The sequence below is a fragment of the Natator depressus genome, chromosome 10 (assembly GCF_965152275.1).
Source record: "Natator depressus isolate rNatDep1 chromosome 10, rNatDep2.hap1, whole genome shotgun sequence".
In the NCBI taxonomy this organism is placed as follows: Eukaryota; Metazoa; Chordata; order Testudines; family Cheloniidae; genus Natator; species Natator depressus.
This window is the reverse complement of record NC_134243.1, coordinates 73602231-73624646: the sequence shown is the minus strand read 5'-3', so window position 1 is coordinate 73624646 and position 22416 is coordinate 73602231. Positions and strand designations below refer to the sequence as shown.

General features: G+C 39.8%; 1 protein-coding gene and 1 long non-coding RNA gene across 4 annotated transcripts; one reads left to right on the top strand and one right to left on the bottom strand.

Moving 5' to 3' along the window:
* Nucleotides 1-387: 387 nt before the first annotated feature.
* Nucleotides 388-12449, bottom strand: NR2F2 (nuclear receptor subfamily 2 group F member 2). 3 transcript variants are annotated; one of them, XM_074966518.1, is made up of 3 exons: nucleotides 12127-12449; nucleotides 4148-4675; nucleotides 388-1354 (listed from the first exon to the last, which is right to left on the bottom strand). In XM_074966518.1, the coding sequence occupies exons 1-3, from the start codon at nucleotides 12167-12169 to the stop codon at nucleotides 1080-1082; spliced, it is 846 nt and encodes a 281-aa protein (XP_074822619.1). In that variant the 5' UTR covers nucleotides 12170-12449; the 3' UTR covers nucleotides 388-1079. The 3 variants fall into 3 exon arrangements, with proteins under 3 accessions (XP_074822619.1, XP_074822617.1, XP_074822618.1); XM_074966516.1 differs by lacking the exon at nucleotides 12127-12449 and adding an exon at nucleotides 6222-7455 and having other exon boundaries at nucleotides 4148-4696; XM_074966517.1 differs by lacking the exon at nucleotides 12127-12449 and adding an exon at nucleotides 6222-7455.
* LOC141994576 (uncharacterized) lies at nucleotides 8327-10270 on the top strand. Its single transcript, XR_012641172.1, has 3 exons — nucleotides 8327-8539; nucleotides 9230-9324; nucleotides 10179-10270. It is a non-coding gene; the product is annotated as an uncharacterized LOC141994576 (long non-coding RNA).
* Nucleotides 12450-22416: the final 9967 nt, after the last annotated feature.

Sequence of the window (22416 nt, the reverse complement as noted above, 5' to 3'; positions counted from 1 at the left end):
AAAGGGAAAATATCAACAATTATTATAATACAAAGGGCTTGCAAATATACAAACAGATAGAGGAGTTTAATAACAATTCATGAAGAACTATGTGGAACCCAATCCAAATTACAAAAGTTCACTTTGTTTTTTTTTTGTTTTGTTTTTTTTTTTTGTTTTTAGTTTTTAGTTTTTGTTTTTTTAATCAAAACCATAATGTGTCTTGGACACAATTCATTCTACCTACAATAAATCCCCACAGTTCATTTTCTGTCTGAAAATATCAAAAACCTAGTTTTTTGGGGTAGTTAAGTGACATGTGGTTCATTCGGGCCTATATAATTATAGCTCTCTCTCAGCTTCAAGCTAAATTTTGGGTCACCACCTCTAAGTGCGCTTCCATCATTGTGTTGTTGAGGGGTTTTTTCCTTTTCTTTTCCTTTCTTCCTATGATACTTTCATGGACTCAGTTTTAATTCTTTCAGAACATATATTTTAAGGATACACTTTTTTTAAAGAAGCCAAGATTATATCAAAAATTATTATAGAACCACAGAATAACCTGGTTTGAAACCAGAAAAATACAAAAAAGAACAACTATAGGTACATAGACACATAGGACAATTAATAATTTGGAAAAAAAAGACTTACTTTTTTCCATTGCTAATTTTCTCCAAATTTCCTTTAAAAGCACTTTCAGAGAGATATTTTTCTTTAAAAAGTTTACCCCACAAAAGAAAAGAAAAAGAAAAGAAAAAAGAAAAACCCACCCTAATGTATTTCCTTCCTTCTTTCTTTTTTTCTTTTACTTTTCTTTCCCCTTTATTTTTTAAACAAAAGAAATGACAAGTAGCAAGTTTTTTTCTCTTAATGACACGGGAGTTTTTAATGCATTCTGTAAAAGTTCATTTGAGAGTCTTTTTTTTTTTTTAAATTCACAGTCCATTATTTTTCCCCTGTCTTCTTTTAGCAAACTTGTAACATCCTTAGCAGAAGGAAATATAAGCAACCACCAGAACCCAAATGTCATTTGCTTTCCTTTCCCTCTCTTTCATCTCCCTTCTCAATATATATATATTTTAATTTTTTTCTCCAATATTTTATTGAATGGACATATAAGGCCAGTTAAAACTGCTGCCAGACAGTAACATATCCCTGATTAGGGTTTCTATTGGGGTTTTACCTACCAAACGGACGAAAAACAATTGCTCTATGACAGAAGATGAGACAGTGCGCAGGGAGGGAAGACGTAGTAGTAACTTCCCGAATCGCGTTGGTTGGTTGGGATACTGGCTCCTAACGTATTCTTCCAAAGCACACTGTGACTTCTCCTGTAAACTTTCAACATGGGCTACATCAGAGAGACCACAGGCATCTGGAAGAAAGGTTAAAAAAAAAACAAAAAAACAAAAACAAAAAAAAAAAGAAAACAATCAGTTTAAAGAAGATTGTTTAAAAAAAAAAAAAACCTGGTAAAATTAGGCGTAGATAGTGGTTGATCATGTCGCCCTCAGAGCGAAGCACGTTTTTAGCAAAAGGTGAATATATATATTCCACCCTCCGGAGGGGTCTGCTCTAGAATTAAACACAGCTTCAAGATCTGAGGGTTTGATTGCACTACTGACCTAGGTGTTGATACTGAGATGCTGGGAAAGTGTCATTTTTTTATTATTATTTATTATTAATTTGCAAAGGTTGAAAAGCGTGCGGGGGATAAGCCACTATTTCTTTCCCACTCGGAAAATAATTGGGAAGAGTCTCATCATATGGCTAGAAGGAATGATAATTATTAGCAATAATAATTAATAATAAAAACTGGCCCAGCAAAGCATAATGGCGCCCCGGATCCAGCAACAGATTCTCCCCCAAAGAAGACAACGCGTTTTTCTTCAGTCTTTGAAACTGATTTAAGTGGCCCTTTAAAACTGATCTTGTCAGTTTAGCCTATTCAGAGGCAGCCATGCAAACTGTGATCTCTCTGTTCGTTTGAGCTGTCCTCCCCACTTTCTTTTTCTTTTTCTCACTTTTTCTTTTTCTTTTCTTTTACACCCAAATCCTCTACAAGACGAAAACTCACTGATATGGTCTGGACATTTTTCTGATACGCTAAAATACAATCAGTTCCCTTTAAATCAGAGACGTCTGTTCTGAAAGAGCACAGGGTGTGACCTGACCTCTCTGTGGCTTCTTAGGCATAGGGCTAACACATGCATATTCTGCGAGTCATTAGGACCCAGATTTTCAATAAAGAAAAAAAGGGGGGGGGGAACAAATAAAAACGCAAACATCATATACATCTATGTGAGTGTCTGTTTTACATCATTGAGCGTTATTGGGGCATCTGAGAAGCTGCATGCATAACCCTATATTTGCATGTGTGTATTTCCACAAAATCAGATAACAGAAACCTTTATCTAGTTGGGAGGCAATTTGCATGCCAGGCCTCACATTTTGCAAATAGTAATAAATTTAACAGTTACGACAGTGTCGGACGATTGTTTTCTTGAAAGGCTAAAAAAGTGCTCTTTAGAAATCCAGCATTTGAAATAAACTCATCAGGGTTGTTTTGGGGAGTGTGTGTGCGGGGGGTGGGGGAAATCCGAGCTGAAAATTTGAGCGAGGAATAAAATGCATCCTTGAAAAATGACAGGAAAATAAAATAACCATCCCACAAACAAACGGTACATTCTGCTTTTCCTACGGCTAGATGCTCCCTGCTAATTGATCACCTTAGGACTTTAGCACAAGTAATTTCTTTTTAAAAAAAAAGTTTTACTTGCAAAGCAATAATATATAAAAGGAAGTTTAGGTCACGACCCAGAACCTGGACAAAGTCCAGAAAATGACTTGGTTCCCCAGACCCCCTTTAACACAACAAGGAATGGATTGTGAGTCCTCCTCCCCCCACTCCACAGAAACGACATTTTTTTCCTTCTGTTTCCTGATATCAGGCTTTAAAAAACTTGGATGAGTAATTATTTTACAAGTCCTGCTTCCATTCATATGTTTATCACGTGGCCACTTTCCCAAGCTTTCAAATTAGTTACAAAAGAAATCATTTAAGAAAACAAAACCACCTTAATCCAAAACTTCTAGAGGTCCAAGACAGTGGGTCACTGGCTGCGCCTTAAAGTTAGCAGCCTCGACTAACGTAGTGCCCAAATTAGAAAGCATGTATTTAAATATATATACATATACATACATCTCTCTCTCTCTCTCTATAGCCTCCAGAGTTAAAATCAAGTCTATTACTCACACAGGTTAAACTACGGTGCAAGTTAATTAGATTTCACAATGCATTCAATGATTGTTTTATAACTCATATACTATTTATATGCAGGAAAAGTTGGCACGTATTTTCCACTTTTAATTATCTAAGAAACACCTTACTGCTTTGATTATTTCCTTCCAGAGAGAAGCATAGCTGTGTAACCATAGAATTAAATTTGTAAGCCCCAGCTAAGAATCCTTTCCTGTTACTTTTCATATTATTACGATGTATGTACTGGAGAATTATCTTTTACAAACCGCTACTTACTTTGGACCATACCACTCCTGCTGTGTGTAACTACAAACTTCCCCCCTTCCATTAAACGACACAGCACTGCTCGTTGCCACATTCTATTTCACTCAGAGACAGCTCTTTGGGAAATTTGATTTATTTTATTTCATGGGATGGAAGCGAATGTATTTTAAATTCAGCTTTTCACCGCTTAACTTTTTTTTTAAAATTCACTTTTTAAATCGCAGGGCTGCTTTTGTTGTTGTTGTTTTGTGGTTGCCCATAAAATGATCCTTTTTTTTTCAGGGATGGGAAGACTTGCTTTTAACAACATCAGACAGCTTTTGCTGCTGTTCGGATTGGTGTCGTTAAATGCCAGAGCTATACTGTTAAATCAAATATTCTTTTCACTGGGGAAGGCAGAGGCTCACATGCCTTATTGGTGCTTAAAAGTCCCCCCCCCCATCATTGTTAAAACTATTTGAAGGCTCCCTCTAAGGGTGCTTATAGGCCAGGCCTTCCTTCCAGAAACACATACCATTTTTCTAAAAGGACACATGTAGCAATGATTCTGGTGGAGTTTCCAGCTTCTTACACTTTGCCAGAGTGAACCGATTTCAAAGGGGGCGGCTGGGGGTGGGAAGAGTGCAAATAAATGCTGCCTACCTGAGGTGAAGAGGACTATGGCCTTTAAACAGCTATATTCTGCAGAGTCGACATGCAATGCTTTCAGTTTTTCTACTTGCTCTTGGAAGATTCGTATGTGGTCCATAAAGGCGACCACTCGGTCAGCAGACATCGGCGAAGCGTGGAGGCCAGCAGCGGCCAGAAGAGGAGCTACGTGAAGGGGCATGGAGCACTGGGCGGCATTGAGGACAAATAACTCGCTCCAGGTCAGCCTGAGGAGGGCCACCTGGTCTGTGATCTGGAGGTCTGGGAAGAAGGGGATATTCCTGGCCCACTCCACCGCACTGAAGAGCATCCTGGCTGCCAGTTCACAAATGTTCTCGATGCCCATGATGTTGTTGGGTTGCATGCATTGACTGCCAAAGCGAGAGGTTGGGTAAGGTTCTGCTCGCAGGAGAAGGGAGATATATCCGGATAGGTAGGAATGGCAGTTGAGAGGGTCCCCATTTGTCAAGGCGAACTGACCATGAGTTGGCTGTGTGGGTGGCATTCTGCCCCTCTGGACGGCTGCAGTAAATAAAGAAGAAACTACAGCAATTAATATCTGAATTGCTACGATCCTTTTCCAATCAAGCTCTACTTTGTGTGTGACCCTGGGTAAAGGCAGCTTCGGGGTTGGGAGGGGGGGAAGACATGCATTTTCCAGACAGAGTTCAGCCTGCGTCTGGTTCAGGGCTCTGCAGTTCCTGATTAAAGTAAAAGCAGCAATAAAAGCTAAGCAACGCTGGGTACATGCCTCAAGGCTGCTGCTCTGAACTGCTTTAAGGACACTACGGATCCTCAGTTCCTAAACACACAAGAATTCACCCCCCCACCCCCTCATATGTACCGAACGTCTCTGTGTGTGTGTGGTGTGTGTGTGTGTGTGGGGGGGGGGGGGTTTCCTCTTCATTACAGCTGATATTGCTTATTGATTTAGGGCTGCAGCGTGGGGAGGGCGCAGGCACCTTTCGAAATACAAAGTGCTCGTCCCAGACAGCATTTATTGACTATTCTACAATCCTTTAAAAGGGTAAAATTCCCCTGCAACACATAGACGGGTAGCTACAGCCAGGCGACGGGCGAGGGTTATTACTGAAAAGCACCTTTATCAGCTGCTCCTGGAAACTGGGCCTTTCATTTTGTTAATAAATTTACATGGTGACAGCGAGAGGGAAAGGGAATAATAGCCAGAGATGCAGAAGGAAGGGAGAGTGGCTGAAATGTGCGTGGCTTAGATTTGTTATTTAGCATATGCCAAGGTTAGTTACTCCTGTAGACACACAAAAGACAAGCCAGGCAGTCCAGAGCCCCCTAACCCTTAACCTACATAGCAGCGTCCAGACACAGAACACGCCATTGCAAGACTGGAGGCTCATATTTCTCGTCTAATTTTATATCACAAAGACTCGATTTGCACGGATCAGGAACCCCTCAGCTACTTATCTCTTTCCTCCCTCTCCCGTCCCTTTTACCACATTCTCGCTGTCTCTCCTGGGGGTGGGTGGGGAAGAAAATAATAATAATAATAATAATTAATAATTAATAAAAAGACGGGTTTATTTTTAAAAAGCAGACTGCGAATCCATAGTGGAATGCAGAAGAGCCCTGCAGGGATGCGAGCTACAGTGCTACAGTAATTCGAACCTCCTGTGTAAGGGTGGGTGATGGGGGTAGGTATTCATCTCTCTATCTATAAATTCATACACACACGAATTGGGGGGGGGGGGTGTAATGCTGAACATGCAGGAGGAAACATTAAAAAAGTAACCACGCCTCAGACTATCCATCTCCCTCCTTAAACAGCTGAACCTAAACTATCCACTTCCAATGAACCTCCATCAGCCAAATCACACACATCAATGAGGAGGGCCGGAGAAAGCAGGCAAGACCCCCCGCCCCCAACACCTCTTTCTGAATTAAGGGAAAGTTTCTCTCACTCGCTGTTTATTGTTGATTTGGCTTTTTTTTTCTTTCTTAAAAAGAAACTGATTTGTTTGAACGGGGGGGGGGGGAATAACAGAAAAGCAAAATGCAGTGACTGAAAATTGGAAAACAAATGAAATCCCAATACCTTCCCGTCTCATGCCAACTTTGAGGCATTTTTTGAGCCGGCAGTACTGACACTGATTGCGGTGGTGCTGGTCAATGGGACAGTTCCTGTTGGCACGGCAAGTATAGCTCAGGTTCCTCCTGACACTCCGCTTGAAGAAACTCTTGCAACCCTCGCAGGTAAATTGGCCATAATGTTTGCCACTAGACTTGTCCCCACAAACCACACACTCAATGTGCTGTTGTTGCTGCTGCTTGTCTCCTCCTTGGCTCTGCTGGCTTGGCTGGTTGGTCTGGGCTGGAGTGCTGGGGGGCCCTCCTTGTCCCGGGGTTTGTGGTGTGTGAGGGGCCCCAGCGGGTGGTCCTTGCACCGGTGGGGCTTGAGCAGGCTGAGTTCCCTGAGCTCCGGGTACATCGTCCTGGGGGTCTCGCCACGCACCAACTACCATTGCCATATCTATTGGACACCGTTTCCAAACTGCCTGTCCCCCCTTTATTTTTAAAGTTTGTTTGCTTGGTTTTCAGATCAGCTTTGCAGCAGTTTCTCTCTCTCTCTCTCTCTCTCTCTCTTTTTCCCTTAAAAAAAGGAGAAAAGGGGGATGGGGGGACAGAAAAAAATGCCAGCGAAGGCGGAGAACGAGGGGTGTTGGGGGGGGGCAGATTGCGAGTCGATTGTCTGGCGTAAAGACAGAAAAGTAAGGGGGTGGTAGGGGTAGGGGAGAGAGAGAGAGAGAGAGAGGAAAAAAAATCTCTTCAAAGATCTCCCTCTCTCCCTCTCTTAGAGCTGATCTGCTGCAGAGGAGTTGAAGGAGGAGAGGCGAGTGTCGGGGGGCCAGGTCCAGGGAAGCTCACAGTTAGCCATTCAGGAAAGCCATCAAAATAAGAATGGAGAAAAGGTTACAGATGACACACAGGCTGCAAAGGGGGAAAAAAAATTGCACAACTGAAAAGACTTTTCTGGGCGCAGAAAGCGGAGGGCTTCGCTGTAGTTTTTTGAAGTCCAGGTTGTGGAAACATCAACCGAGATCAGCTTGGCTTCCCCCCCCCCCCCGCCCCTTTCTTTCCGCTGCTTCTTTCTCCTGCTCTCTTTCTCTCTTTTCTTTTCTTTTCTTTTCTTTATTTTGCTGCTGCTTCTCCTCCTCCTGCTGCCGCTGCTGCCGCTGCCGCTGCTCGCTGCCTTGTGCCGCGTCTCCTTCTTTGCAAGTGGGGCTCTTAGCGCAGTTGGTTCACAGAACACATGGGGTGGAGGGGAGGGGGGGAGGGGGAAGGGGGAGGTGAAGGGAAAGAGTCAACTCTCCAGCTTAGAGCCCAGCCAGTGATAATGATAAAAGAGGAGAGCAAGGAGGAGGAGGAAGAGGAGGAGGGAAAGACGGATCACAACCTAGAAAACTGCATCGTTTCTTCATGCAAAAAAAAAAAAAAAAAAAAAAAGGCAAGGCGAGAAGAGGCACAGGAGGGACAATCACCCCCCCCAGCAAAAAAAAAAAAAAAAAAAAAAGCAAAAAAAAAAAAAAAGCAAAAGCAAAAGAACTGAGAATCAAAGTGATCAAATATGCTAAGAAGGGGGGCTAGGGAGTGACTGCGGTGTATAGGAGCGGGGCTGGCAGAGTGGTGAGTGCTTTCTCTGCGATCAGCTCGCCGAGCTCTCTATATAGTGAACTTTGACACGACTGCTGCAACTTAGCACACGTTACCATGGCGACCGCTCGCCTTATAAGGCAGCAGACGGTGTTTGACTGGTCAAAAGCGCCCGAACCTCCCCTCGCCTCTCATTGGGCCGCTCTGCCTTGCGCTGGCTGGCATGGCTGCCAAAGCGCGCTGCCCGGTCCTAAAGGGAGAACGTTTCGCGGACAGCTTAGAACGGAGGCCGGGGGGGAGGGGGGTGATTTTTTTAAAAAATATGATTGTTATTATATCTTTGCACTTTCACTTTGCCTTAGTTGCAGGATTTTTCATAAGAATGGGAAGGGGGGGGGGGAATAAGGCTGGAGACCCAGATAAATATCCATGGCAAAGTGAGACTGAAATAGTCTTTGTAGCGCTCAGACTTTATTAACTCTTTGATCAGGCACGAGGAAAAAAAAATCTGATCATATCATCACCTGTAAGCAAGAGAGTTAAATTACATTTTCCTGTTCCCCATTGTGGTGATAATGTCATAAAAATAAATTCCTGATGGATTTTTTTTCCCAAGGGGGGGGGAGGGTAAAAATAACAGCTACTGTGCTAAATAAGGTGATCGGATGCGATTCTTATAAATCAAAAATTGGGGAAGGAGGGCTTTCAGAATTGATATTCTTCAGTGACTACCTTCTCCCTTTTAGGGTTAAAGTTTCGCAGGTATGTAGATTTAACTTTTTAATTGCTCAATCCGCGGAGAGGATGCTGACAAAAAGATAACTGTGTCACTCGGATGCTGCAGTTAAAAGACATGATCATGACCCTTATTCAGCATCATTTTAAAAAAACCCTCTAAAATGGAGTTAGCTGTAAACTATAATTTCAGTATCCGCAGCCCTAGCTAACTATTGTGAGTGATTATTTGCAAAGGTAGAGATACCTGTATTCATACCATACACATTAGTGTAATGTCTGTATGTATGCTACATATATATATTAGATATACATCTATCAATGTATATAGACAGAGACATCAGTGAATATGGTACTTGATCACAGAATAGTTGAGTATAGACTTCATTGTTTCTTGACTGCTCTGGCATTTCGAGAACCATTCTTTTCCTCAAACACCCAAACATACATTGGAAATAATTAGCATACAAATACACACCACACATGTCTGAATATCTATATATGTGAACGCATACCCACACATTTATTCTGAGTTGCACAGTGTTTACAGAAATAGCAATGATTTAATCAAGAACAGCATATCTTACATTCATTATGTTGGAAAAATTCAATGCTGCTTTCCAGAATATGAATTTCTTTTCTTTTATCAGAAACCGAGGCGGTTTGGTCATAACGCAATACATTTCTAGCTATTCAACTTTATTCTTTTTGTTTTAGGCTAAGCAGAAATTCATGGATAACACACAGGGATTCGGTGGCATTGTGACTCGGTAGCACAACCTCTGTACTATATATGGAGCAACTCTAAATAGGTAACCGATCTAAGTACACAGGGGCAATTGTTTATATCCTATTGAACTTGGGTACTAAGCACCATAACAGAGATAGTTAGTTTATTTCCTATTGAATATCTGCAGCAAGCACCAGAACAGACAAACGCATGGATAGATAGAAATCAATTTTAAAATACATAGATAAATGGACAGGGAGACAGTTGCTTCTATACAAATATACACATACATATAAACACATGTGTGAGATGGGGACTTATACACATACAGTCAAACTAAGTAGAAACATGGGGACACAGATGCATACAAAACTATATTCAGGATTAATTGCAGCAGCTTTCCCCCTCCACACACACTTTTTCATGTTGCCACATGCACACCCCTTCTGCCGCAGAAATAATATATGTCTCTAAAGCCGCAGGTGCTGAGATGATTGGAAAGTTGTAAAAAGCACCTAGACTTGACACTGTCCTGTTTATAAACCTGGAATATAATAAGATTCCACCAACAAAGATGCGCGCCTGGTCAATTTCAAAGGCAGGCTGTAGAATTCCAATTGATCATGATGTAGCAATATAAACCCTTAACTTAAATAGTAATCGAGGGGGAGACAGAAAGAAAGGGGTTGGGGGAAGGGACCTTTTACAGTTAAAATGTGGAGAGCTGCCTTATGATTTCCAAATAACGCAGACATTAGGGGTCACACCTTTTGGTTGAGAATATAAAACATAGTTGTTGAATGTAGTTTATGTGGCATGTCTTGGAAAAGGTTTCCTCTCTCAAACCTTATAAAGTACACAGGGATAATTCATCATCTAAAAACATTAACATCTTCTTAACAAGTGCAGAAAGGGCGTTTATTTTTTTTTTAACAGCGTCCACATTATGAATAGTTTGAATATGTGATCTACCTATGTATGCTTAAAAGCTCCAGTATATTCGGATTACTCAAACCATAATGAAGAATACCCCCGATTAACTATTTGCTCTTCGAGGGATACAAGAATACAACTATTTATTAGGTAGTTTGCTATTTATTTGAAAACACCCCTGCGATGTAGGCTGATGTGGAATAGATGAATATAATGATGAACTGCAGCTAATTTTGCTGAATAATATTTGAAAAATGAGTGTATCGCTGATAGAGGAAGATTCTAAAATGTCCTTATCAGAGCTAAGTCATAATAGCACAGTTATATTTCGAAAGTAGGATGGTATTATTAATCATTATTATTCTATTATTTATTATTGTTTACAAAAAAGAATAAATCCCTCCTGCCATTTTACTGCAGATGTAAATTTATTTTAATGAGCGGAGGGCGGAAAGATTTATGTTTACTAAAATAAAGTTTGGGATAGCCTCCGTGTAAATCGTTAGAAAAGAGGGGGAGATCTGTTTTTCTGGCAGAAACTTGCCTAATAGTCCTCTAATTCTTTATAGATTAAATCGCAATAGGAATATAGCACCGAACAAATACCGAGTTTCACTCTGAACTCAGTGGAAAGCAGTTACGTCTAACAGAATGCAATGAATTCCTCTTCTCCCTGAATATAGTATGTGTGTGTTTTTCTCTTCCACCACACTGAAGTTCCATGAATAGGGAAAGTGGCTCCTATTGTGTGCCTCTGAACTTCCAAGTCAATGCAATTTTTAACCACTGGCTTGTGGTACTTTGAAAATCACCAGGGGCTGTCAGAGTTGGGTCCTCTGAAAAATTTACAGTGCTAAATCAGAGCATATGCTGTGAGAGAGGGGAAAAAAATTGCTTAAGATTGGAGCAAGTACAGTATCTGTCTGCCCCCTAGTGTAAGTCTCTTATCTGCCTAAAATTCAACTTTAAAAGAAAAGGATCTCTTAAAGGGAAACGACTTTTGGCTCACGTATGCATACGAGAATGAAACTTCTGTGCATTTTAATCTGATTAATTCCTAAGGATTTAAAATTAATTGGCTTGGACACTCGTAGATCGGACAGTAAGATTTCTGCATCAGGGTTTCTCCCAAGCCCTGTGTTGAATAGGTATTTTTAAGCGGGGGGGGGGGTGATTGGTTTGTGATTTTTTTTTTTTAAAATGAGAAGCCATGCCTCTCACGCTTTTGTCAGAACAGAGCAGTTTTGCTGCTTAAAGTCAGATCTGCACCTTTTGCCATAAAGAAGGATAAATATTTGCCTTAAAGCTGCAGACCAGCTGCCAACCGCACCTTCCGATGGTGAGTATATATTCCTGCTTCTTCTCATTGTACTTGCTTAAAACAGAAATTGTTTCTGGTGGGAGAGACGGGTTCTCAGCGCTAACATATTCAACACCGACCTTTCTCAAAATAATAATAAATAATAATAGTAATAATAAGGATTAATAAAAAACGCTGCCAGCTTCACACGATTACAAAAGTCCGTGCAGAATCCCTAGCACTGAAGTTAGAGACTTAGTCCCCCCCATCCCTAATAGTCAGTTACTATAACAAAGTAGAATTAGTCAGTTACTATAACCAAGTACCCTTTCACAGAAGGGCTATTCGTTCTTCATTCTTGTTTGAAATGACTTTGATGCACGTTTGTATATTAGCTTTTGAATCTGATTTGGGGTCGTTTTGTTTATTTTTACTAAAGGACGTGATAACTGATGGTGCTGTAATTGCAGACACTGGGTCTCTTCCCTCTTCCCCCCCCCCCCGCCACCCCTTTCGAGCAACCCACGTAACCTTAGAAACGCTAGTTTAATACGCAAGTTATCTAACAATTGTTTTCTTAAGAGAAACACAAGATCACAACACATTTAAAAAAAAGAGTGAGAAAGAAGAAGAAACTATAAGTAAACATACCAAAACCATATTTGCCTTGTTCAAGGTCCCAAATCGCTTGCATCTTCTTTTTCTACCTCTCCTTTAGTTTGGCAGGTGAAACAAACAAACCCAAAAAACCGCTGTTTGCCCCCCTGAAAAGAGGTGCGTTGGGTAATTAACGAAAATCTCCTTCTGGGTGTTTATCTAAGCGATTGTGCAAACTGATAAAAAAAAGAAAGTAAATCAATAAATAAAAGAAAAGGACGCTACAGCCTTCGGGGGGTGGGGGGAGAAAGAAGGAAGGTGAAGGGAATAGATCTCCCCCAACCTAAAGGGAAGTGATTTCCGTGTGTTATTAGCGTTCAGCCTTGGGGGGGAAAAACAACAACTGAACACTCACTCTAACTTTGCCCAGACAGGGTTTGAGGGAGAGCTTTGTACATAGCTGTTAGGAATGTGCGCCTCGCCTTTAAGAGAGGAAAAAAAAAAAAAAAAACCACCCAAACCCAAGGTAGGAGAGATGTCTTTGAGTGATCCTTGTCTCTCATCTCATTCCTTAGAAGGAAGAGCGTCTTGCTACACCTTGTTTGGAGCTGAAAAGACCCGAGACTTAAAAACCAAACCAAAACAAAGGGGGGGGGGGAACAACAACAACCCCACAGCCCCCCCCCCCCCAGTCCAGCCGGAAACAATATAGATAAATAAGAGTGAAATCTCCTAACTTCGTGAGTGTTGTGGTCGCATGTATGCCCCCGATTTCAAACCCGCCAACAGAAAAACCGCAAACAGCTGCAGGCGAGCGATCAGCACATGCACAGAGAGGGAATTAGGGGGGTGGGTGGGTGGGTGGTGAAGGGATAGTGTCCTGGGAAGGGTCGGTAGGGAACGCAAGCACATGCTAAAGCAAGCTGGAAAAGAATCGGAGCTAACCGGGGAATCCTCTCTCTCTCTCTCTGCCCCTGAAATCCCAGCTAGAAGGACTTACTCCACATGTCTTTTTTCCCCATTTTAAAATAAATAAGTCCATCCATAAAACCCGCTGTTGCTCATTAAAACCCCTAGAAAGACATTTCCCCAGCCCTTCACAAACATGGCAACTTTAGAAATGCAAAGCGCGGCTTTGGGGTTTTACTTTGTTAATTTTTTTAAAAAAATTGAGGATCCTGTTGCAAACCTGAGATTACTCCCATTTTCTACCTCCCCCCCCCCCCAAAAAAAAACCAGTCCTTCCTCCTTTCCTAATGAACGAGACGCTAGCTCAGGGAGAGTTTGGGACAATTTGGAATACATTATGCTGCATTTGGCAGTCTAGTACAGTTTTAAACTTAATGGATTCCTGCTTCTTCCTTTTTGTTTTAAGAAAAGAATGGGACACACACACACACACACACACACACACACACACACACATCTTTTATTTTAGGAAGCTGTTATGGTAAGAAGTGTGTCAAACTTGACAAATGGAACAAACCTTCTTCCACTCTTACTTGTCTTTGCCTTAAAACAGGAATTAAGTTCACCACAGTTCTGAATGTTAATTGCATGTTTACTGAGCTAATGAAAATTACAAATGGGTTTTAGCTCCTCAAACAAGGATGAAAAAACGATGAAGGCAACTATCATCACAGCCTGGGGGGAGGAATAAACGCACAATATTGCCCAGAATGGTAACTCTTTTAACTGTTCATGAATACCCTAACTATTGTCGACACAAGTTTCCACTCCTGTGAAGTCTGATCAGTACATGGGAGATGGAGACACAGCCCTGTTGAATGAATTTTTATTATTGCCAGAGGGACATTCAGACTTCCCTCACCCCCATGCAGTCCTCCCCACTCTGCAAAATAAACCCCTTACGGGTGAGAATTCTTAAGGTGTGCTGACAAGCATATGATACGTAGTAAAGTAATTTCCTCCCTTAGCCCAGCCTTCCCCTCCCCACACACCATCTTTCCCAAAATGTTAATTTTCTATCAATCCCAAGGGTTGAGAGGGAGGGGGGCAGAGGACGGGAGAATTAACCCTCCCCCCAGGTTTATCCTTGCAATCCAAGGATGAAAGGATGACCTAATAATTCAGTTTTATGATAACAATTTTCGTGCTTGAAAACAAACTGCCCATAAGGAAACAAGGAAGAGAGAGAGAGAGAGATTGTGGACTATACCTTTAAGGATTCTCCCCCCCCCCCGCTCCCGCCCCCCCTCCAAGGTGCTGCATGGAGGGGATTTAATTAAACCGGCTAAAGATGTTTTAAATCTAAAATAAAAAATAATTCCAGGGAGACGTTTTCCCTCTGCTGTGCAGCTCAGCGTTTGAAAACTTTGGCCCAAGTTGTAGCGACAGCCGCAACTCTGCTCTTCAGGGGTCAGAGGTGAGGGCTATTTTAACCCTAAAAGCCTGCGAAAGACCAAGGTTGAAACTAGACTTGCAATACTAATAGCCATAATTACCTCCACCCATTCCAGGGGCATTCCTGCAGAAGAAATGTTAGACGCCGGGTAAGAATATCTTGGGGTGGATCATTTAAAAAAAAAAAAATAACAGCAATATCAAGGAATTTCTCAAAGTGCTCCCTTTGCCTGTGGGATTGGAGGTTTTTTTTTTTTTTTTTTTTGCAAGCATTCCCAAGGCGCTAGGTCTTTGTCTTAGAAGGAATGGAGTGTCTGAATGGTGTGAAAGGGACAGAGAGGGTCGCTTCAAATCGATTTTACTTGTCCTCTCTGTCTTTTCGGATCAACGCCCTTCAATGGTCACATAGGTGCTCTTTCAACCAAAACCTTGTGCAACATTTTCTGCCTGTATTCGTGCTAAATACAATAAATGCTGGGCAGATTTTTTTTTCTTCTTTCCAAAGCAGAAAGCACCCTAATTAAATTGTTTTATATGGACAGTCAAGACAGACCAATTAAGTATGCATTAGTATAAAGATATATTCTGGAGATAATCGCTCTATACAAGATGTGCAAAGTTCCTCCGGCAGAGAGGGTGTAACACCTTTTGATATGGATCCCCCCCCCCCCCAGTCGTCTCCTTTACCTGAATAAGGCACTGGATAAATTAGTTAAAAGCCATTAGTTAAAGTGCTTTATAAACAAAGTTAACATGTGGAAGTAGTTGTTTGTATAGTAGAATATTTCATTGTAATATGAATTACAATTATGAATTATGTACACATACATAATTACGGCTATATATATAACATGGCTATATAGCTGTAAGTTATATATGTACTTCAATTATATATATAAATGCAAGTAATATTCAGCTAATATAGAGACAGATGACTAAATACAGACATATAATGAAATATATAGCTGTGTATAAAATATGGATCATATAAACACACATGCTAAATCTAAAATATGGTTGTGTATTCATGTGTTATATTTTATACACACGTGTATACACATACACCTATCTCTGCACCAGTATAAACACATACACATATTATATACTGATTTAATCATTTACAATAGAAAATATTTCACATTCCAGGCACGGGCTTTCCCTGGGATGAAATAACAGATCAGAAGAAGCACTCATGAACTCCTCTTTCTGGCCATTTTAGTACCTTAGAGAAAGCTCTCTAACGTGGGTAGCTATAGAAAATGGGGTTTAAGATCTAGTCCGTTGTTAATTGTTTTAAAGGCAGTTTCCATATCCCAGCCCTGACTCATTTTAACCTATCAAAGGGGGTTGGGGGGGTTCATAGCCTCAGATTGCAAGGAGAAGAAGCGTATGGATGGATGTGAAGTTCCTGAGGCACCTTGTATTCCCAGGCACTTCCGAAGAAAGACGCTGAGCATGACTTTGCTAGGGAGTGAAACCCTTACAGCGAGAGATCCTGATTCCTGCACAAGTGGGACTGAGGAAACAGACACCTCACCCACGTCCCCCCCCTCACTCGACAGTGAATTGTTAAGCGAGGAGAGAGAAAAAAGAGGGGGTACAGAATGGCAAATGGAGTGTGTCTGGTGGCTTGATCGAGATTCATTTTGCAGCTGCAGTTGGAAAGAGTTTAGAACATTACAGGGAGATGGGAGATATGGTGATGCGTAGGTGGTTTAATGTCAAAGTAAACAGGTTGAGAACAGACCATTTAAAACCCTATATTTCTCTCTTTACTGGGTACATTCAAGAAGAAATCATAACATAACTGTAGGAGAGGCAAAGAACGCATCAAAAGGAGCTCTCAGCAAGTCTCCTCCCGGACAAAAGTCCACCTCCTGTTGGGCTGGGTATTGATCAGGAGAGGAGCCAAAGATGTCACCACACTAAATATTTACTGATCACACACAAATAGCCGGGACTTGAACGATTTTCTCCTGTGAGGAGAGTTGAGAGAGAAGGGTAAATCATTTTATTAGTGTGTATAAAGCAAAGAGCACACTCTGGCTTGGAGTGTTTTAAGATGTGTCTTCAGCTGGATGAAAAGAGTTAGGGAAATCGATATCAAGTGATTAGGCGACCCAGTAGAGAGAGGCTGTGAATTTCATGGATTTGGCTATACCGGGATGGGGAAAAGAAAAGAAAAATATATCGGGAGATTAAAGGGAGGAACCCATTGTAGCAGAACCAATGAAAAAATAATACCCGAAGAAGGTAGGAAGAATAAGACCCACATTTCTAAAACGATCCCATCAGCTAAGTAGAGGAATCAGGAGCACACATGAAATAGACAAATAGGAGGCGAATAGGAATTCTATAAGGAAAATACAACTAGGAGAAGGAGATAAAAGTTTGCCCCACCCACATGTAAAGCAATGACTGAAACACTGAGAAAATGGTGACAAAAGACATAACAGCGAGAATAAAAAGGAGAGGGCTGGAGTACATGATGGTCAGACTTTGAGATCATGTTGAAGGGACTTCAGTTATCTATCTCCATCAGGCAGGAATGTCTTTAATAACAGCAGCTACAGTCAATTCATCTCAGTGGTGGGATTTTGTTCCCACCCCCTAAAATAAACGTGGTGAATAAAATAGATTTTAGTGTTTAACCACAGCGCGTTATACCGTAATAACAGCTCCTCTAGTCTGTAATCTAGAGATTACTGCATTTCTAAGGTAACCACGAATGGCACTTCTGAAAAAGACAACATGATTAAACTCTGCTCTACACGTAGGAGTATTTTAATTCGGATGGGGATTCTAACGCAGGGTCTTCAATCCCAGCAGTTTTTAAAGGACTATTCAATTCTGTCTCAGGTACAATGATATCAGTTGATGTGTGGTGGTAGGTTATGTACAACTCTGCTTCAGACAGTCATGGCAAGTAGCAAAGTATACAAAGCTAGAACTCGACAATGACTCTGCCAATCAACCCTAAGGTAGACTATTTAAAGAGTCTGGTGAATTTTTTGCATAGAGTAAGTGTTATTGTCTCCCTATTAAAGGGACTAGCTGCAGCGGATATCTTTTCTTTGGGGGAAAAACCCAAACAGGGTGTCACTGAATAGAACTAAGTCAATACGACCGAGAGAAAGTTTTTAGAAGCAGCTCGAATGATGCTATTTTCTGAGAAGGATGGAGGCACCTTAAACTAGGAGTCTCAGAGCAGAACTGATGGGAAAATGGCTTTTTCACTTCTCCAAGTGCTAATTTTGCTACCGGGAACAAGCACTGGAGTTAGCAACAGCTACGAACAGGCAACTGGTTACTTAATATCTAAGAAGTGGCCGAAAAAATGGCTTTTCATTCCTTTGTGTGCCCTTAATCCAAACGTTATTTGCTCCCTAAATTAAGGCTACGGGGTTCATACTGCCCTGTTGGATCACTAATGCAACAGGAAACCCCAGGATAGACACAGACTAATTAACAGTTTTCCATAGCTGAAGCGATTTTTAAGAATCCCAGTGGATTAGACCAATATGTTCAGGTGTGAGGCCAGCAGGGCCTATAACGCCTCCCACTATAATCTTATAACCTCTTTACCTAATTCCTTAGATTGCAGATAGGAAGAGTCTGACCCTCGAGGTCGTAGAGAGCTTGGTTTCATTAACCCTTCCCGCTCCAGCACAGAACCAAGGTTAACTACGCTAATCTAAAGGGTGTGTGTGTGTGTGTGTGAGAGAGAGAGAGATGCTAGGGAAGAAAGGAGATTGCAGTAGTGTGAGATTCAGTGTGGCTGCAAGGTTTAAGAACTCTGATCCTTCTTATTCCTTTTTTCTCTAGTACGAAGGAAAATGGAAATGGAAAGAAAACTGTTTTGCCTGCCTGCGTATACATATATAACATCCATGCATAAACCTTATAAATATATGCACACTTCGGTAAAACAATATTTTTGATTTACTTCATTGCAAATTTTCTTTTTCCCTACTTTTAAAACGTGGAGTAAATGAAGTATTCTAAAAATGTCAGATATTGCAAAAAGAAAAGTATATTTACCAGCTCCAAAACAATCGCTTTAGATTGCTCTCCATAGTCAAATTATAACTTTTAAAGAAGAAATCTAGAAATAATTCTCAAAGTATATTTGCCTGCTAGCACACCTGGCTGATATATTAATAGGTAGTTGCAGTGTATTGATTCAAGATTAATCACTGATGTTGAAAGTTAATAACTCTCAGATTGTATCTACATGCCGATATATGTATTTACACACACAGAATAACACTGTAGAAATTTGCATTTTTGCTTCATATTCTCCGTTCTTAAATCTTTTAACATGATCTTGAATTGTATCTTTGAATGCTATCAAACACTTTTTAAGCAAAGAAATTGTTTGCAGGTTTCTATGTATTTCACACAATATTTGTCATATACAAATCTTAACCTATACATTTGAATTGGTTTTTTTTTTTGTTTGCTTGTTTGCTTTTTCCCAGTATGAAGATAGAAATATGTTAACTCCTGAGGCAGGTGGGTACATTTTTGGTGAGTATGTTTAAATATGATCTCTGCGTACTTTTATTTTATTTTCAAATTAACAAGATAACTGGAATAGCAAAGAATAGGAATGATAACTGTAATATGTTCCTGTCTATTTAACACACTCTGATTTTAGAATATAACTAGATTTTAATCCATCATTCTGCTAAACAAAAATTAAAAAAAAAAATGTAAACCGCCCCAATAATAGTAATCATTACCTTCTATTTTTACTTGTCTTCCTTTCAACAGACCTAATAATGAAGTCTTTCTAGTGGCTTGTGATTTTTAAGAGACAAGTCCAAAATAATTAGCAGAATCTTAGGCAGTATGGAATCATATACTTACTAAATATTCAGCTTTAAAATAACATTATCAAATATAAAAAGGAAAACTGAGCTACTTTAGTTTTATTTATAAAAAATTCTAAGGTTTTTTTAGGTTTTTGTTTTTTTTTAAAAAACAGAAACAGATTATTTAGGGAAGCAGTTACTACATTCTAGGGCCTGCATTAGGCATTACATAAATAGAAATACAGCTATCAGAAATATCCAATAAGCCTAGACAGGGACAGACAGAAGTACACACATAACCACAGCTGAACCACATGGTATGAATTTAGGAGATTTTTTTTTTATCAATTACCTATTTATAGCCTCTTAATTAAAACTTCCCTTCCTCTTAAAGGCTGAAGCTTTCTTGGAAATATTTTAAATGCATATTTTAGACTCTGTGTTCTGAACTGAATTAAGATGAGCTATTTTACACAATAGTGAAATCCTTCTCTGTACTGAGTGTTTAAGAATCAACTGCCTATCAATCTAGTTATACGTTTCTTCACATTTCCTCCCTTATTTTTGCAGACACCATTTAAAATGGTGCTAGTTTTGTATGAAAGTCTAATTTCTATTTATAAGGAATTAATCAGTCTTATAAAAAAATCCTATGTGTTTGAGATAAATTGAATTAGATTTTATCATGTTAAAGAATTAAACTAAACTGAAAACATTAAAGCAAGGGGATACCAGCAAACAGTGAAAAATGGCAGGTGTGGCCTTTCGTGACAAGCTTGCCTTATATCAAGTGCCAGGAAGAACAAATTTTAAAAACTAGGACCAGTTTTAGGTTTTAATAGCAAACAATTACATACAACTTTATTTCCAGCTACAGTATTTAATTTGATCTAAGTATTATCTGATAATGAAATAACCCTATTTTGGATTTTAAATATATTAGTGCTTATAAAAATGTTACGGTTTTAATCATATCCTAATCTTAGGTATACTTAAGTATTCAGCCTCCTTCGGACACAGACCAGGTAGCTGAAGTCAGTGGAGTCATTTCAGTCCCTATATTTACCCCTTTATATTATAGTATATTTTGTTACTAAATCTAAGAAGTCTTGCTACAAGAGGGAAAATAAATTCACAAATTGAGTGAGATCATTTTCGACACTAGCAAATTAGTGTTATGCAGAATACAGTTATTTACTTCAGCCATTCTTTACACTTATATTCAGCAAACATCTCTGATAGTGATTTGCAAATGTCATTTTGGCACTTTTAAACCTTGCAAAGTTCTTCACCTAAAAATGAATCATTTTGACCGACACTGAGCAGTTAACCTGCCCTATGTATTTCAGATCCAGTTGCAGTGCTTCATAGGGAGATGAAATTGTCATCCAAATAGTAGAATCTGAGAACTGGGTTGCTTTAGAATGGGAGGGGATCCCTAAAAAAAACAAAACAAAAAAAAAACCCAAAAAACCCACCCGCAATAGTACAGCATGTCATACACCAATAAAACAGTATTGATAACATTGCTCATGGGCTTCTCTACCACATAAAGTTTTCTTAATAATAAACAAGAAACTTTATCCCAGCTAAATTAAAATAGGGCAGATGTTGGGTATGGTTCAGATTATCCAGCCTTTCACCTCTTTGCCTTTGGCACAAAGGTGCCTGACTTTTTCTTCATACTATGTCAGTTTCTAACTCTAAGGTATTATTCCTTCCCGAGCTTTCTACTTTTATTTTATGTTATTTTACTGTCTAAAATTCAAAGTACTAATTCAATAACAAACATTCTACTCTTTGGATTGCTAGACCCAGTTAGTGAGGAGAAGCTTTGGATAAAAGTTACGGATCTGTTAGCTTAAAAGAAAAGTAGGAGCAGTAGAAAGCTGTTCTTAGATAACTTTATATGATGATGATAGCGGCTTCAGTACAACTGGCTTCCAAGGCCTGAGACCTTTAAATTGTTCCCTTGCAGCATGTGTTCTAAAGGTTAAAAATGCAAAAGGTCCCATCACTAGAGATATTTAAAACTAGATTAGACAAAGCCCAAGGAAATATAGTTTAGTGGACAATCCTGTACAGACAGGGGTGGGGACTAGATTATCAAACAAGCCTTTTCCATCAACTGTTTACAGATCAAGACTATTAAATTTCGATGCCAGTACAACGTTATGAAGAAAGAGCACAGTTTTGTCCATTTGGAATAACTAAGTTTAGGCTGATATAAGGCACAAATGGAGAGAATTGCCAAAGTTGATGTTTGGTATAGTTTTGCATGGTAGAGTTGATAAAGGCTGGCCACTATATGAAAAACACTCCCTGCTTTGCAGCTGATGATGACTTGACACTCAGCTTAGTAAACAACTGTTGAAGGTTAATCAGGATTCTTTTCTGAACTCGATATTTAGAAGGAGGAAAAGTGAAAGCTGTTTCTTCCCCCCAGCCCCCCCCTTCTCTTTTCCAAGGCATTGCTAACTTTTATGATTTTTTTTCCTCCTCTTTTACTATCTGTCTTTGTGCCTCAGGGCCAGTGAAAGAACACTGCAGATTCTAGATTGCTTTCAGAGTTTGCCTTTGCTGATGATGGATTACCATGTCAATTTAAACGGCATAGGATTAATTTGTTTCAATGATTTCTCTTTAGGCTGAATGCCAGCCTTTTTTCTATCTCTCCCCTTGCTCTTCAGAATGATAATAATAATAATAAAACCTTTAAAACAAAACAAAACAAAACACCCTATCCATATCCCACTTTAAGAGACAATAATAGAAATAGACAAGTTAGGTGTAATGTTGCAACAGAGTTATAGGTTTGAGTGTTTTTATCTCATTCTAAAAGGCTGAAGCATACAGTCAGTCACATTAAAATGAAATTGGATCCAACGTTTATTCAATAAATACTTGTCTTGTAGGTAATCCAGAGCAGAGTGCTTTTGACACATAAGGACTTAATTTGTCTTGGATAACAAGTTATTAATATGGCACATTTAAACTTGCCACCTACAATAAGGTCATTTAGATCTATAACATGACTCACAGGATGGTTTTAGAGAACTTCATAGAAGCGAGAAACAACGTCTGAGACTCTGTCCTAGTTCTAGAATTCTGCTACATATTTATGCATTTTACTCATTGTTTGGATCTTTTAAGGAGAAAGTTC

Bases quoted from the DNA above. Each gene is read 5' to 3' on its own strand.
- NR2F2 (XM_074966516.1), bottom strand. From the start codon at position 6,654: ATGGCAATGGTAGTTGGTGCGTGGCGAGACCCCCAGGACGATGTACCC. The intron at 4,697-6,221 runs GTATTGGGATTT...TAATTGCTGTAG, and splicing joins AGTTGGCATGAGACGGGAAG to TTTCTTCTTTATTTACTGCA. The intron at 1,355-4,147 runs GTAGGCAGCATT...CCTTTCTTCCAG, and splicing joins CATAGTCCTCTTCACCTCAG to ATGCCTGTGGTCTCTCTGAT.